Source organism: Tachypleus tridentatus, chromosome 10, assembly GCF_004210375.1.
Source record: "Tachypleus tridentatus isolate NWPU-2018 chromosome 10, ASM421037v1, whole genome shotgun sequence".
NCBI lineage: Eukaryota > Metazoa > Arthropoda > Merostomata > Xiphosura > Limulidae > Tachypleus > Tachypleus tridentatus.
In genome coordinates this window covers 21660188-21678648 of record NC_134834.1, presented here as the reverse complement: position 1 = coordinate 21678648, position 18461 = coordinate 21660188, and the positions used below count along the sequence as shown (strand labels likewise).

General features: G+C 36.4%; 1 protein-coding gene across 1 annotated transcript in view; it reads right to left on the bottom strand.

Annotated features, from left to right (window-relative positions):
• The window catches only part of LOC143228860 (nose resistant to fluoxetine protein 6-like), a 61197-nt gene extending 56476 nt beyond the window's left edge, over positions 1 to 4721 (bottom strand). The window contains exon 1 of the mRNA XM_076460261.1: positions 3798 to 4721. Coding sequence (XP_076316376.1) covers positions 3798 to 4458 — 661 coding nt within the window. The 5' untranslated portion in view covers positions 4459 to 4721. The remainder of the gene's footprint in view (positions 1 to 3797) is intronic.
• Between the last annotated feature and the right edge of the window lie 13740 nt (positions 4722 to 18461).

Here is an 18461-nt window from a genome sequence, read left to right as displayed (position 1 = left end):
GTATTTGATAAAAGATAATGTAACACCAACTTTTTTATAGAATACTTTGTAACACCAACTTTTATTTTAAAGAAGACCATGTAAGACCAACTTTTATTTGATAGAAGACAATGTAACACCAATTTTTATTTGATAGAAGACCATGTGACACCAAGTTGTATTTGATAGAAGACCATTCAACACCAACTTTTATTTGACAGAAGACCATATAACACCAACTTTTATTTGACAGAAGACCATATAACACCAACTTTTATTTCAGTGAAGTTCTTATAACACTAACTTTTATTTGACAGACCATTTAACAGCTACTTTTATTTCAAAGAAAATCTTGTAACACCTCTTTTATTAGATAGAAGACCATTTAAAGCCAATTTTTTTTTGATAGAAGACCATGTCACACTAATATTTATTTGAAAAAAGACCTTGTAACATCAAATTTTATTTGATAAAAAACCATGCAACACCAACTTTTATTTGATAGAAGACCATGTCACACCAATATTTATTTGAAAGAAGACCTTGTAACATCAAATTTTATTTGATAAAAAACCATGCAACACCAACTTTTATTTGATTGAAGACCATGTCACACCAATATTTATTTGATGGAAGACCATGTAACACCAAATGTATTTTATAGAAGACATTGTAACACCAACTTTTATTTGATAGAAGACCTTGTAACACCAATCTTTATTTGAAAGAAGACCTTGTAACATCAAATTTTATTTGATAAAAACCATGTAACACCAACTTTTATTTGATAGAAAACCATTTAAAACTAACTTTTATGTAATACAAGACCACGTAACACCAAATTTTATTTGATAGAAGACTATGTAACACCAACTTTTATTAGATAGAAGACCATGTTATACCAACTCTTATTAGATAGAAAACTATGTGACACTAACTATTATTTGATAGAAGACCATGTAACTCTAACTTTTATTTGTTAGAGGTCCATATAATACCAACTTTATTTCAAAGAAGTCCTTGTAATACCAACTTTTATTTGGCAGAAGACCATGTAACACCAACTTTGATTTGATAGAAGACCATGTGACACCAAATTCTATTTGATAGATCTTGTAACACCAACTTTTATTTGATAGAAGACATTGTAACACCAACTTTTATTTGATTGTTCTTAATTTCATTCTCAACGTTTCGCTTTCCAAGTTCTTCAGGTTTTCGTTTAGAGAAACGCTCCTGAAGAAACTGTGATGCGATAAGTTGAATGTTTCATTCAATAGAAAACAACTCAGAACTTTCATTTACGAAATTAATGTTAGGGTATTATAACGAAAAATTTCGAACAACTGATTTTCTCAAGTTTCTTTTAGAACTGTGTATTATGTTTGGTTTTGTGACCTTCAAAAGTTGTTCACTTTTTCCTATTCTTCCACCTCATTTGTTTTTGTCAGTGACGCTAACATTATGAAATAAAACCTTGAACCTACCTTGTTTTTTTAACTCATGTTAAAAATTGTGCCATGATGCATGGGGCCTCTAATGTAGGGATCTAGCTAGCACTTGTAACTGAGTCCGCGCCATAAGAAATGACAACAAAAAAAACTAGTTAGATCATCTGAACTGGTGTACCGACTTTGGTCAAGCCAATTTTAAACGGGGATATAAATGAAGTTTCGAATACGGTGATCTTATGACCCCGTTAGTACAGCGGTATATCTATGGATTTACAACGCTAAAATTAGGGGTTCGATTCCCTCGGTGGGGTCAGTAGATAGCTTGATATGGCTTTGCTAGAAGAAAACACACACGTTCTGAGGATCAGCGATACAAAATCCGATGTCAGATTCAAGTTAAGCGATCTAGCAAATCTACTTCTAATATTTTCATTACACCTGAGTGACATTCTGGACGATTTTAGCTCCATTGGTAAGCTCTTTGATTTGAGCTAAGGTAAAAAAAAAAACACAACTACAAGAAAAAACCTGTCTGTTAACATGGGGACCAATTTGCCACAGTATTTTCGTTCTATAAATCAATCAAACTTGGTCGGAATTTGATGATAATTGATGGATCTATGTAGAATATTATTACTCGTTGTTCTGCCAGAAATGGTTTGTGTCTGCCGATAGCGACGGATATATGGACAATTTTTGAGAGCCGAATACATTCAACGCTGCCTGTCGAAGGTACGAGCTCTACTGAATGTCCCTCTAGTTTAATGACAAAGAAACACAAATAAATTTCCCCAGAACGTGAAGTAATACAGTATATTATCGATGTATCGACAGTTATGTATGTAGTATGTTTCCAGTTTGTCCGTGATAAAAGAAATGTTTCGAAAGCGCTCAGATTATGGGGTCTTTTAATATGGTACGTTTTCTGATTATTGCGAAAAATGCATAATCCAACGATAGAGTATAACCATAGATTTATGTATAAGTAAGCAGATGTAAACATATTGTGAAATTTCAGTGAAGGTTTAACAGGTATGTCGTAATTTTGTAGGGATGCTGTTAAGCACAAATCTTAATCCTGGGTTTTTTGTGCTCTACTCACTACGGGTATTGAAACCAGAATTTCAGCGTTATAAGCCTGGAGGCTTATCGCTGAACCACTGAAATGCTTGAAATATATATATTTCACTATTTAATTTACATCTTACTACTAGAAATAAACGACCAAATACCACTCTTTTTATTTTTATTTTAATTATACACTCAAACTTTCGATTAAAAGTTTCTGAGGAACGTTCCTGAAACAAAGCTGTAAAGCGAAACGTTGAGTGTATAATTAGAAACAGAAACAAATATAATGTTGGAAGTTTGTTTATTAGTAATATGAAGACGTGTATGTTGCCCGGCATGGCTAGGTGGGTTAAGGCATTCAACTCGTAATCTGAGGGTCGCGGGTTCGAATCCCCGTCGAACCCAACATGTTCGTCCTTTCAGCCGTGGGGGCGTTGTAATGTGGTGGGCAATCCCACTATTCGTTGCTAAAAGAATAAGCAAAGAGTTGGAGGTGGGTGGTGATAATTAGCTGCCTTCCTTCTAGTCTTACACTGCTAAATTAGGGACGGATAACGCACATAGCCCTTGTATAGCTTTGCGAAAAATTAAAAATAAACAAATTAAGATGTGTTTTATACACTAATATGCGCCAAAGAAGCGAAATAAGGTTTAGTTTACATTATTTGATGGTTTTATTTTGCTACAAATGTGATGTGTTTATATTGCACTTGTACTTTCAATATCGACTCTAGAACATAGGAAAAGTAAATGTATTTCTACCTAAATAATATTTGTTTGTTTATTTGTCGCTAATCACAGAACTACAAAATGAGCTCTCTGTGCTTTGCTCATCACAAGCATTGAAACTTTGGTTCTTATCAGATTCACTGCTGATCTTGGTTTGTTTGAATGTGAGCACAAGCTACACAATGTGTGCTCTGACCACCACGGGTATCGAAACCAAGTTTCTAGTAGTTGTAACTCCGTAGACATGCCGCTGTGCCATTGAGGGGCACCGCTGATCCACTGGTGGAGGTACGTATCATAAATTAATGAAAATATAAGTATGCGAATAGTTAGGTATGCTATAATAGAAATATTTTGAATTTGCAAATTAGTAAATCACGTGTCATTAGAATGGTTTATTTTTTTGCAATCTTGAGCATAAGTGATTTTGAAAATATGTTTTATTAGATAACTTGATTGCCCTAATAATCCCTAAATACTTCAAAACATTATTGGTAAATAAATTAATTTTATCTTTTGTAGCTCTCCGCGTGAATATAACAAAGTTTTGTGAAACATACTTACTTCTAAATGCCCAGGCTTTCAAACTTCGCACACCTAACAACATTTTCAGCATATTAGAGTAACAGGAGCCCGATAGGTTAGCACTGGAAGTTGTACGTATCATATTTGGTAATAGCTGTTTCAGAGCGGTGCTAATTAAGTTTTTGACGTTTTTCTCTATGTCTGACCACTGTGGTCCAGGGTATTTCGTAGTTGTTTCAATTGCTTTTTCTGTGACGGTTGTAGATTTTCTTGTTGGGTTTGTACCGTAGAATAGATCCGTCGTTGTCGCGTTAAGTTGTTTGGTTGTTGGGGTTGTAGCGTAGAAAAGATCCGTTGTTGTTTCGTTAAGTTGTTTGGTTGTTGTTGGGATTGTATCGTTGAAAAGATTTGCCGATGTCTCGTTAAGTTGTTTGGTCGTTGATGGGGTTGTAACGTAGGAATGATCCGGAGTTGTAATGTAGGAATGATCCGTCGTCATGTACTGAAGTGGTTCGATCCTGCGGCTCGATAAATTTACGTTTTCATTGTCAGACGATACTTCTTTTCCAACATCAACTTCTGTCGTGCCTAACGTTGACTGTGTATTCTCTAACTCGTTAATTTTACCCCCAGATAAAACCTGAGCGCTAAAGAACACCACAGCAAAGTTAACGATAGCCACTCTTATACGACGATGCATGTTTTTGTATGACTGTAAAAGTTAACTCTCACCAACACTGCTCGCTTCTTATGTTCAATATACAAAGAACAACTGAATGATGCCTCTTCTCAACGCAGACTCAGTACTTAGTTCACAAACCAATCGCAAGGATTTGTTTCACTTCCAAAGTCCTTGAACGTACTTTTTAATTCAAATTAAAATTTGTATAAGAAAGTAGGCCCGACCTCGCTTCTATTATCTGCCAGAACATGTTTTTACCTAACAAGTGAATAAACTGGAAACGTAATAGTTCTGCGGTTGCTCTGAAGGAAATATTTACCCTATTATTTTAAAAATAAAAAAACATGAGCGATAGATGGAGCTGTGGTTCATGACAACTTTACTCTCGCTGTTTTGCAATTAATAAAAATGTGTTAAAACATATATATATATACATATATCTACGTATTAAAAATAAATTAGGCCTACGTGAACAACTTTTGGACTATACTGGAGATTCGTGGAACATAATTACATGTGCTATGCTTCCGTATTCGAAAGCTATGTCAGAAAATGTTTATAAGCAATGATAAGTAGCGAAAAAACTGAAAGTAAACTATTGTTACGCTAATCACATTACAAATGAAACCACAGTTGGGTTGTGTAACAGGATGAAGAAACAGTTTCAGATATAAATGTGTTTGTTTGTATATCTTTGTTAAGCAGCGTATTGCTGTGATAACTGCGGGTTGATGAAATATAGTCCTAAAGTGAACTTAGCAACTAATACATGAGTTATTTGAAGTGAATGAATTGAATAGAGATGTAAGTAAACGTCTTGTGTACATTCAAACTATCGGTTCACGTAATGCAGATTTAGATGGATTTATAAAATGGTTTGATATGAATATATAACCAATAGAAATATTTGTGAAACCTGATAAGGGCAGTAGTTACGAATACATGTAAGACTCTACATAACTTCAAATGACGCATACTTTTACTGTATCGACTGTCTCAACCTCTGAATCTTATTTCGAATTAAGTAATAAATATTTGGTAAAACGTCTCTCTTGACCTACTTATTTTCCAAATCTTTAATTTGGTCAGTTTAATGAAGAGCATTTTAAAGGTTACGAAACTGATTAACAACATATTGTCTCGAAAGCTCACTAAGTGACATTAGGTCTCAAGTCGACTACGTCCTGATGTTTGAGCCAATCACTCATTGTACTCCTAAGTGACACTAGGTACTCAAGCACACTACGTCCTGACGTTTGAGTCAATCACTCATTGTACTCTTAAGTGACACTAGGTACACAAGCACACTACGTCCTGACGTTTGAGCCAATCACTCATTGTACTCCTAAGTGACACTAGGTACACAAGCACACTACGTCCTGACGTTTGAGTCAATCACTCATTGTACTCTTAAGTGACACTAGGTACACAAGCACACTACGTCCTGACGTTTGAGCCAATCACTCATTGTACTCCTAAGTGACACTAGGTACACAAGCACACTACGTCCTGATGTTTGAGCCAATCGCTCATTGCACTCCTAAGTGACACTTGGTACACAAGCACACTACGTCCTGATGTTTGAGCCAATCGCTCATTGTACTCCTAAGTGACACTAGGTACACAAGCACACTACGTCCTGATGTTTGAGCCAATCGCTCATTGCACTCCTAAGTGACACTAGGTACACAAGCACACTACGTCCTGATGTTTGAGCCAATCGCTCATTGCACTCCTAAGTGACACTAGGTACACAAGCACACTACGTCCTGATGTGAGTTATTCTCATACTGTGTTTGTGGGAAGACAATTTTTTATGAACGTTTGTTACAACGTTTGAAAGGAAAACGAAAAAGAAAGCAATCGAACCTCCTTTTCAATTAATAAGATACTAATTAGGCCTACGAAGAAAGAGGCTGAATGTATTTTTAATTACGAGGGAGCAAGTTTTCAGAAATTGAGATTAGTTTAGAAGGAGGTACTAGTCCATTAAATGAAACTTCCAAACGCTTTCTTTAAAAGTAAGAAATGATGAACATGACTGCTACAACCAACACTACACGAACATTTTCAGACATTATTATTATAATCACTTGCTCTATCAGACAATAGCAACATACTGGACAAAGATCCATTACGAAATCGATCTCACATATCACAAATCAACTTCCCACAATTTCAGTTAATTGTTTTGTTTGTAATTAAGCACAACTACACATTGGGCTATTTTTGTTATCACGGGTATCGAGATCAGATTCTTAGCGTCGGGAGCCTGTTGACTTACAGCTGCGCCACTGAGTGGGAGAGGTGAATCTATTTGGAACAGCCTCGAATTGATCAAATCATATTTATTTGGATGACGTTTACCACTTTATGTTGGAAACCAAGGTTCCATCGCCATTTCCTTCTCCCCCGATGATGAGATCCCAGAGAGCCTATTGTGTGATTTTGCGTCAAAGTAAACGACAAACTGAAAGGTATTTTCAATTAGATTATAATGTTACAGAAAACAACAACGGACTTATTAGACCTAAAGTATAATACGAAGACTAGATAATTAGAGAATTAATAATTTATGCTGTTGAGGGCCTAGTTTTGGGTTATATAAGGAAATTGAAAGAGAAACTTGTTTTTGTTTTTTTGTTGTTTTTGGAATTTCGCACAAAGCTACTCGAGGGCTATCTGTGCTAGCCGTCCCTAATTTAGCAGTGTAAGACTAGAGGGAAGGCAGCTAGTCATCACCACCCACCGCCAACTCTTGGGCTACTCTTTTACCAACGAATAGTGGAATTGACCGTCACATTATAACGCCCCCACGGCTGGGAGGGCGAGCATGTTTGGCACGACTCGGGCGCGAACCCGCGACCCTCAGATTACGAAGCGCACGCCTTAACGCGCTAGGCCATGCCAGGCCAAAAGAGAAACCTAGGAAAGTTGAGAACATTCAGAAAAATTGGCCATTTCTGAACATAATTAGTCATTAATTGCCCTCTATATCATAGAATAATTGCTTACATGATACTGAAAAAAGCCTTTTATTACGCGATGTGCAACCCCAGTTGCGCGAAATTTGTGTCCTGTGTACATGTAAATTTGCAATAGGGGGTCACGATTTTACGTTTCGCCTCCCTTTCCCGTCACGAAGAATTTTTTCTCTATTCTCTGTGTACAGATATAACTTTATGAATGTGTTTCATGCGGATCTGATGCACTGACGCTATGCATATAAATATAATAGTACTGTCTGTTGTATGTGCATTTAAAACTTCCTGTTTTGCCCATCTTTATCGTTCTTTACCAAATTTGGCATGAAGGTTTGTTGGGTCACAATTTACAAATTTACAGTTTCACATTTTGTGTTTCGCTGGTTTTATGGGCATTTTGTGTGTTTGCTTTTTAATTATGTACAATAGAAACAACTACTCACCGAAGGTGTCTAAACTCGATTTCTAGCGTTGTAAGTCCGTAGACATACGCTTATATTTACCTGTCTGTGGTTTCTGCCATTTCATCCTCGTGTAAGGTCATACTCTGTTTAATGGATGGTACAGAAACTCGTACAATTTGGTATAATTTACAGATTTATTTTCCATGAACATCGTTAAGAAAAATTATCATAGGCGTAGGTATTCTAAGGATTGTGGGATACCGCACTAGGACCTTGAATTGACATTAAAATTTTTTATCTTTAATAATCTGGCTACTCTTTTGTACTGTGCAGAAATTTTGCTTTCTACCTGCTATCTTACCCCAGATGATAATAAAAGTTTCAATTTTTTGAACGCAAAAATTGTCCGACAAGATAAGATCTACATTTATTTTGATTTTTTTTCTTCAATACAAAGCTACACAATACGCTATGACAGCCTAACCATTACAAGGACTTAGTCCAAGGTATCAGCACGCCAAATCCCTCAATTTTACCGCTCAGTTACCAAGCGTTTGCTAACAAACATCATGTTTATTTGTTTTTTTTTCCTTATTTTCTTCTTTTCAAAATTATCTGCTGAAGTTTTCCCGGACATGCATTTTATGGCAGTTGTAACTATCTACAGAATTTTAGTGTGTTTTTAATACTGAAAGTTACTGAGGAAAAACGTGTTTTCTGTGAGGACGAGAAACCCAAATGAAGTAAAAATGTATTCTCAAGACGGGTGGTGCGGGTATTAAAACTTTTAATTAAAATAAAGTGCAGGACAAAGTTTCGACCTTCTTAGGTCATCTTCAGGTTAACAAGATTATGTTTTCTTTTTTATAATTACTCCAGTAGGTCACAACAAATTGAACCCAACTTAAAAGTCTGAGGAAGAAAAATAACTTTCGTCCAATAGTTATCAAGGTCATAAAATACAAGGAAATGTCGGATAAAATAGAACTTATAAAACCTGTTATACATCAGCTAAATACAAAGGTGGAATATTACATAGGGAAAATAGTTCAAGAGAACAAGTGCAGTAATGTTTTGGTTTTGAGCTACAGTGATATTACACAGACAGTTACAAATTATGTTTACAAGTTATGTACATTTGATGATTTCAGTCACGTATACGGAGCGTCAGGAAAAACCATATATGTATGCTCTCGGTATTTACACAAAACCAGCTTGAATGATTTCAAGAAGAAAATGTATTGTTTTGTTTAAAAGTGGGGAAAATCACTTCAGTTACGTAACATGTAGATAAATAAGACGTTCGAGGACATTCTATCGGTTATTTGACGTTACGACTACATCCACAATTCAGTTTCCAGTAAGCACGTGACTTTCTCGTTTCGCTGAATTATGGCTTTCCAAGACTAATTTAAAAATTCTTCCGAACTCGCTAATTAGGCAAAATACGACAGCGATATTAAACTGCAAGTCCAATTTATTATCCCAGAGAGGTTCTGTTATTTTGTTTAAATAAATAAAAAAGATTTGTTTGTTCTGCATTTCGCGCAAAGCTATACGAAGGCTATCTGCGCTAGTTGTTTGTTTGTTTTGAATTTCGCGTAAAGCTACTCGAGGGCTATCTGCGCTAGCCGTCCCTAATTTAGCAGTGTAAGACTAGAGGGAAGGCAGCTAGTCATCACCACCCACCGTCAACTCTTTGGCTACTCTTTTACCAACGAATAGTGGGATGGACCGCATCATTATAACGCCCCCACGGCTAAAAGGGCGACCGCGTTTGGTACGACGGGTATTGGAACTTTAAACCCTCTGATTACAAGTCGAACGCCTTAACGCACCTGGCCATGCCAGGCCCAAATAAAAAAGAAAATAGAAGAGCTTGGGATTTATATTTCTGTTCACTTCCCAGGAGTGCAACAGTTTCTCTGCTAACGTATACCACTAAAACCGGGTTTTGATACCTGTGGTAAGCAGAACCCAGATGTCCTTTTGTGTATTTGATTTTAATAAAAACAACAATATTTACGTGATCAGAATTTGACCTTGAAAGCAACGTCCTAACATAATCCTCGATGACTCACCTTTTCATTTTTTAATGGTGCATACATTACGCTATCAAATAAGTATACCGGTTTGGTTTGTTTTGAACTTCGTGCAAAGCTACACGAGGGGGATCTGCGCTAGCCGTCCTTAATTTAGCAGTGCAAGACTAGAGAGAAATCAGCTGGTCATCACCACCCACCGCTAACTCTTGGGCTACTCTTTTACCAACGAATAGTGGAATCGACCATCACATTATAACGCTATAGAAGAAAGGACGAGCATGTTTGGTGAGACGGGGATTCGATCCCGCGACCCTCAGATTACGAGTCGAGAGCCTTAACCACCTGACCATGCCAAGCCTATTACTGAAATACGAAATTTAATTATTAGCAAAATATAATCCACAGATATTGTATAGAACACGGCCCGGCATGGCCAAGTGTGTTAAGGCGTGTGTTTTAGCCGTAGGGGCGTTATAATGTGACGGTTAATCCCACTATTCGTTGGTAATAGAGTAGCCCAAGAGTTGGCGGTGGGTGGTGATGACTAGCTGCCTTCCCTCTAGTCTTACACTGCTAAATTAGGGACGGCTAGCACAGATAGCCCTCGAGTAGCTTTGTGCGAATTTCCAAAAACCAACCAACTAGATACAGGAACAGGTTTCACACTACTTCTTTACTTTTGTTCTAATGATGGAGGAGTACCATTTTGTGTCTAAAATGACACAGAACGAATTATCTGATAAGATAATTAATGGTAAGAATGAAAGGACTAAAAGACACTAATATAAACTTTGGCAGGGTATGAGCCCTTTTCAGCTAAGACAGTTTTAGTTTCCTATCAGGGTGATTGGCCCCTGGAATGGGTTGTCTTCGTATATTGTGAAGATCGTAAATTTAAGTAAGTTTATGAGAAAAAAAGATAACCTTTTGAGCGATAAGGGATGGATTTGAGTTTTTTAATACTTGTAGTTGAGCTTAGAGGGTAGGACTGTCTAGATGTACCAATTGGTTCCCTGATTTCTCTATACATTATATTATGTTAGATAAAAGTACGTATTTTATTAACGGGAGTCTATTATCTACGGCTAGTGACCAAATTATATTCTAATTTTGCTTGCCTGGAAACAGTAAAAGTATATTATATTATATTATATTATATTATATTATATTATATTATATTATATTATATTATATTATATTATATTATATAAACGTTTTATGTATTTGTAAATCCTTCTTTGCTCTTTTGCTTTTACGAACCCTTTTATTGTCCACTATATTTAAATAGTGCTTTTATAGTCCACTATGTGCATTACATAGCTTTATTGGTTTACATAGATAGTGCTTTTATAGTCCACTATGTCCATTACATGGCCTTATTGTCTGACATAATTGTTTTTGCCTAATTCTTCTCGTGATTCTTGGCATGTGCACGTTTTACGGACGTCACGACAATACAAACTGCAACGTTAAGTGTCTCTTATGTGACGTCGCTCTAGTGTCTACTGACTGACTGGCAGTGAACACACTACTGTACAGTGGTTCGAGTGGTTAAAACAATGTGACTTTTCCAGGCGACCTTTGGTCCCTTTCGAGGAGCTAAAATAAGATATCTTTTTTATTCAAATGTTTACAAAAGCGTTTTGTATTTTAAGCAAAATATACAAAGCTTATCTCGCTTGCACATATGAACATGTGCTGTTGTTTCGAATTGAAAATCTAATATATGCATATGTGTATCTGTATGCGACGTCATATAGAAAGCAAGTACGTAACAGTACAGCAATGACGTTGATTCTCCTAAATAAGGAAGGACGTTTATTTATTTTCTATTTATTCATATGAATATTACACAATTAACAATTTTTTCTTGAGAAGCCTGGCTTATTTTTACGGTTTAAAATGCTCAAATTTGTTTCCTTTATGTTTTTCATTTATTACTAGTTTTAAGAGTATCTTACATATTTAATTATGTGCACACATTTGCCAATATTGTATAACTTGATTATCTTATGAGAAAATGTAATAGTGGATAAATTGAACTTAGCGCTAGCACAACATGGCTGCTCGCGTTTCGTGATAAATTCCCCATCAAATCTATTACAGAAAGATGCTTCATAATGCCACCAAGTTATGAAGAAATTATTACACGGTTATACTGTTATACTGGTAATTTTCGTTGAGGAATCGTCCTTTCAATTTCTAAAGGACTAAAGGTTCCTTTATATCTAATGTCTCTCCTTCGGACTAAGGAACGATGGTTGCTTAGAATTTCCATAAACTTCTTACTCGAAAAGTGTTCGTCTTCCCTCCCAATACCCCTGAAAACCACATATCTCCTTTTGTTTTCATTATTTTCAGAAACACTTCATTCGGCAGTCTAATGTTTACCTGGGGTTAAGTCTGTGCTGGGTAAACAATTTTATGAATTTATGTTTCTTTGTTAGGATCAGGCTTAGTTATGGTTACTTTATTTAGTTTAAAACGACTATACAGTAGGATATTGAGTGGTTTAGAAACCGTATATAAGATGGACTAGCACAGACTTCGTCACACGTGCACTCAGATTTTCTTGTATCTGTAGAACCGGTTGATTTGTTGGCAACAGTGTAGAATATTTATTTTAATTTAATTCGTGGCATAATGCCTCCAGTACTCCAGCTCGCGTCGAGTTTCCTTAATTATATAATCTCTTTGACACAGCTGGAAACAAAAATGTTTCCTTGTTTCTTTTTTAAGTTCGCCTTCTATAAAGAACAAATCAGCAAGTATATCTTTAGTTATGCAGTCTATCTCACAACGTGGCCGTCATTTAGCGATCTAGTTCTTGTGTCTTTCAAAACTTTTTCCATCACAGTAGGTTTCAGTTTCAGTTTTGTAATGACATGATACATTTTTCCGCGGAAATTTCGTAATTACAAACTGGGGCGCCATCTAGAGACTGAAAACTTGCTATAGGGCTAAAAATTTAAATCTTGCGTTATTTTCATTCTTCTTTTCACTATCAACGAACAGAAACAACAAGGGGAAACATGGTGTTAAAATGTTCATGTTCTCAATACATCTAAATATATCCCTTTTACATCAAAAGAGGTCGCTCGAAAATAAATGTTAAATATACACTTAATATGCAAGAACAGTTATATAGACTATTTCTCCCAAAATAGAAAAAAAACAACACCCACCTTGAAATCAAACAATACGAAGAGAACGTATACGTATACACAATCACACACACGTCTTTTATTTTATATTAATAAGTATTTTTCAAAGAAGTTTGCAAATGTAATAGTAAAAAAAATACAGTTTGCATTTGAACCCAAAGTTGCAAAATGGGCTATCTGTGCTTTCCTCATCACGTATATCGAAAACCAGTTTCTAGAGTTGTAAGTCCGTAAACATACTGCTGTGCCACTAAAGGTGGATGGCAAAAACATGATAAAACTAATTACAGATATTATTTACAGCCAGTATTGCCAATAATATTACACATGTAAATACTGGAATAATATGTAGGTATTTGTGTCTTAACATCACAGTTACATGCAAGACTAGACTTTGGCGAGTGTTTAACAGATCGTGTATTTCTTGAAATCTATATATATATATACAGTATATAATATGTCTAATTCTCGAAATTTTTGTCCGCTGACCACCTGACCTTTTCATTATGTATTTCGGTGGTCCATCAATCGATTTACACACCGGCTGCCTCTTCCTTTCCATAACTATGCAACCTTCTTACATATATCCTGAAGAAATTTGCCCTGAATACTCTTTAAGAAGCATAGGTTTAAAGGACGAACACCTCCCAATAGCACAGCGGTATGTCTAAGAACTTATGATGATAGAAACCCTGGTTCAATACCCATGGCGAGCAGCGCACAGATAGCTAAACACACAAGAATGGTAATGGTATGTGACTGTCTTTGTAGAGAACAGACAAGAATGATGATAATATATGGCTGTATTTGTAGAGAACAGACACGGATGGTGATGATATATGGCTGCGTTTGTGGAGAACAGACAAGGATGGTGATGATATATGGCTGCGTTTGTAGAGAACAGACAAGGATGGTGATGATATATGGATGTGTTTGTGGAGAACAGACAAAGATGATGATGATATATGACTATTTGTAGAGAACAGACAAGGATGGTGATGATATATGGCTGCGTTTGTGGAGAACAGACAAAGATGGTGATGATATATGACTATTTGTAGAGAACAGACAAGGATGGTGATGATATATGGATGTGTTTGTGGAGAACAGACAAGGATGGTGATGATATATGGATGTGTTTGTAGAGAACAGACAAGGATGGTGATGATATATGGCTGCGTTTGTAGAGAACAGACAAGGATGGTGATGATATATGGATGTGTTTGTAGAGAACAGACAAGGATGGTGATGATATATGGCTGCGTTTGTAGAGAACAGACAAGGATGGTGATGATATATGGATGTGTTTGTGGAGAACAGACAAAGATGGTGATGATATATGACTATTGTAGAGAGAACAGACAAGGATGGTGATGATATATGGCTGCGTTGTGGAGAACAGACAAAGATGGTGATGATATATGACTATTTGTAGAGAACAGACAAGGATGGTGATGATATATGGATGTGTTTGTGGAGAACAGACAAGGATGGTGATGATATATGGATGTGTTTGTAGAGAACAGACAAGAATGGTGATGATATATGGCTGCGTTTGTAGAGAACAGACAAAGATGGTGATGATATATGGATGTGTTTGTAGAGAAACAGAACAAGGATGAGTGATGATATATGGATGTGTTTGTAGAGAACAGACAAGGATGGTGATGATATATGGCTGCGTTTGTAGAGAACAGACAAGGATGGTGATGATATATGGATGTGTTTGTGGAGAACAGACAAGGATGGTGATGATATATGGATGTGTTTGTAGTAGAACAGACAAGGATGGTGATGATATATATGGATGTGTTTGTGGAGAAACAGACAAGGATGGTGATGATATATGGATGTGTTTGTAGAAACAGACAAGGATGGTGATGATATATAGCTGCGTTTGTAGAAGAAACAGACAAGAGATGGTGATGATATATGGATGTGTTTGTGAAGAACAACAGACAAAGATGGTGATGATATATGACTATTTGTAGAGAACGAACAAGAGATGGTGATGATATATAGCTGCGTTTGTGGAGAACAGACAAAGATGGTGATGATATATGACTATTTGCAAAAGAAAACAGACAAGGATAGTGATGATATATGGATGTGTTTGTGGAGAACAGAACAAGGATGGTGATGATATATGGATGTATTTGTAGAGAACAGACAAGGATGGTGATAATATAGCTGCGTTTGTAGAAAGAACAGACAAGGATGGTGATGATATATGGATGTGTTTGTGGAGAACAGACAAGGATGGTGATGATATATGGATGTGTTTGTAGAGAACAGACAAGGATGGTGATGATATATGGCTGCGTTTGTGGAGAAACAGACAAAAGATGGTGATGATATATGACTATTTGTAGAGAACAGAACAAGGATAGTGATGATATATGGATGTGTTTGTAGAGAAACGAACAAGGATGGTGATGATATATGGATGTGTTTGTAAGAGAACAGACAAGGATGGTGATAATATATAGCTGCGTTGTAGAGAACAGACAAGGATGGTGATGATATATGGATGTGTTTGAGAGAACAGACAAGGATGGTGATGATATAGCTGCGTTTGTAGAGAACAGACAAGGATGGTGATGATATATGGATGTGTTTGTGAGAGAACAGACAAAGATGATGATGATATATGACTATTTGTAGAGAAACAGACAAGGATGGTGATGATATATAGCTGCGTTTGTGAGAGAACAGACAAAAGATGGTGATGATATATGACTATTTGTAGAAACAGAACAAGGATAGTGATGATATATGGATGTGTTTGTGGAGAACAGACAAGGATGGTGATGATATATGGCTGCGTTTGTGGAGAACAGACAAGGATGGTGATGATATATGGCTGCGTTTGTGGAGAACCGACAAGGATGGTGATGATATATGGCTATTTGTAGAGAACAGACAAGGATGGTGATGATATATGGCTGCGTTTGTGGAGAACAGACAAGGATGGTGATGATATATGGATGTGTTTGTGGAGAACAGACAAGGATGGTGATGATATATGGATGTGTTTGTAGAGAACAGACAAGGATGGTGATGATATATGGATGTGTTTGTGGAGAACAGACAAGGATGGTGATGATATATGGATGTGTTTGTAGAGAACAGACAAGGATGGTGATGATATATGGCTGCATTTGTAGAGAAGACAAGGATAGTGATGATATATATGGATGTGTTTGTAGAGAACAGACAAGGATGGTGATGATATATGACTATTTGTAGAGAACAGACAAGGATGGTGATGATATATGGCTGCGTTTGTAGAGAACAGACAAAGATGGTGATTCTATATGAATGTGTTTGTGGAGAACAGACAAAGATGGTGATTCTATATGAATGTGTTTGTGGAGAACAGACAAGGATGGTGATGATATATGGCTGCGTTTGTGGAGAACAGACAAGGATGGTGATGATATATGGCTATTTGTAGAGAACAGACAAGAATGGTGATGATATATGGCTGCGTTTGTGAAGAACAGACAAGGATGGTGATGATATATGGATGTGTTTGTAGAGAACAGACAAGGATGGTGATGATATATGGATGTGTTTGTAGAGAACAGACAAGGATGGTGATGATATATGGATGTGTTTGTAGAGAACAGACAAGGATGGTGATGATATATGGATGTGTTTGTAGAGAACAGACAAGGATGGTGATGATATATGGATGTGTTTGTAGAGAACAGACAAGGATGGTGATGATATATGGATGTGTTTGTAGAGAACAGACAAGGATGGTGATAATATATGGCTGCGTTTGTAGAGAACAGACAAGGATGGTGATGATATATGACTGCGTTGATAGGAAACTGAGGAAGCTTATTCAGACTGGATGAAAACGGTGAAGGTATTAGAACAGCAACATTAGTTTTAAAAGGGTTTTGTTTAGTGTGACGTCTCTCAGTGTTGTAATTAATAATCGTGTTATTTGTTTCTAAACATAGTTTTAATATATATACATATTAAAATATATAATCAACAGCTACTGATAAGAAAAAAGATACGCGTAGTTATTAGAAGTTCATAAGAGTTACCTACGTAGAGCCATCTTGAAATAGAAGTAATGACTGGAGGGAAAGATGATCAAAAACCCCAAAACCATCAGCTCCTAAGCTGTTACAGTGCAACCACAGTGCAACAACACCGTGAGAGTGTTATAGCTATACAGGGACGCGGAAAACGAACACTCAGTGTCACCGCTTGGTCACTCTAACCATTTAACAATGCTCAGTAAAAGATCATTATCGTCAAACACGAAACAATCGGTGGGAAGAAAGAGATTCATAACTGTTGACCATCACGTAGTATTTTATACTCGCCATCTTGTGTAACTTTTAGTGTCTTTGTTGTAACATGATGACCCTCTGTTCACTGTGATATGATGTGTAATTGTGTAACATGATGACCCTCTGTTCACTGTGATATGATGTGTAATTGTGTAACATGGTGACCCTCTATTCACTGTGATATGATGTGTAATTGTGTAACATGGTGACCCTCTGTTCACTGTGATATGATGTGTAATTGTGTAACATGGTGACCCTCTATTCATTGTAACATGATGTGTAATTGTGTAACATGATGACCCTCTGTTCACTGTGGTATGTTGTGTAATTGTGTAACATGATGAACCTAAGTTCACTGTGATATGATGTGTAATTGTGTAACATGATGAACCTCTATTCATTGTAACATGATGACCCTCTGTTCACTGTGGTATGTTGTGTAATTGTGTAACATGATGAACCTCTATTCACTGTGATATGATGTGTAATTGTGTAACATGATGAACCTCTGTTCACTGTGATATGATGTGTAATTGTGTAACATGATGAACCTCTATTCATTGTAACATGATGTGTAATTGTGTAACATGATGACCCTCTGTTCACTGTGGTATGTTGTGTAATTGTGTAACATGATGAACCTCTGTTCACTGTGATATGATGTGTAATTGTGTAACATGATGAACCTCTATTCATTGTAACATGATGTGTAATTGTGTACCATGATGACCCTCTGTTCACTGTGATATGATGTGTAATTGTGTAACATGATGACCCTCTGTTCACTGTGATATGATGTGTAATTGTGTAACATGGTGACCCTCTATTCACTGTGATATGATGTGTAATTGTGTAACATGATGACCCTCTATTCACTGTGATATGATGTGTAATTGTGTAACATGATGACCCTCTATTCACTGTGATATGATGTGTAATTGTGTAACATGATGAACCTCTGTTCACCTATTCACTGTGACATGTTGTATAATTGTGTAACATGATGACCCTCTATTCACTGTGACATGATGTGTAATTGTGTAACATGCTGTGTAATTGTGTAACATGATGACCCTCTATTCACTGTGACATGATGTGTAATTGTGTA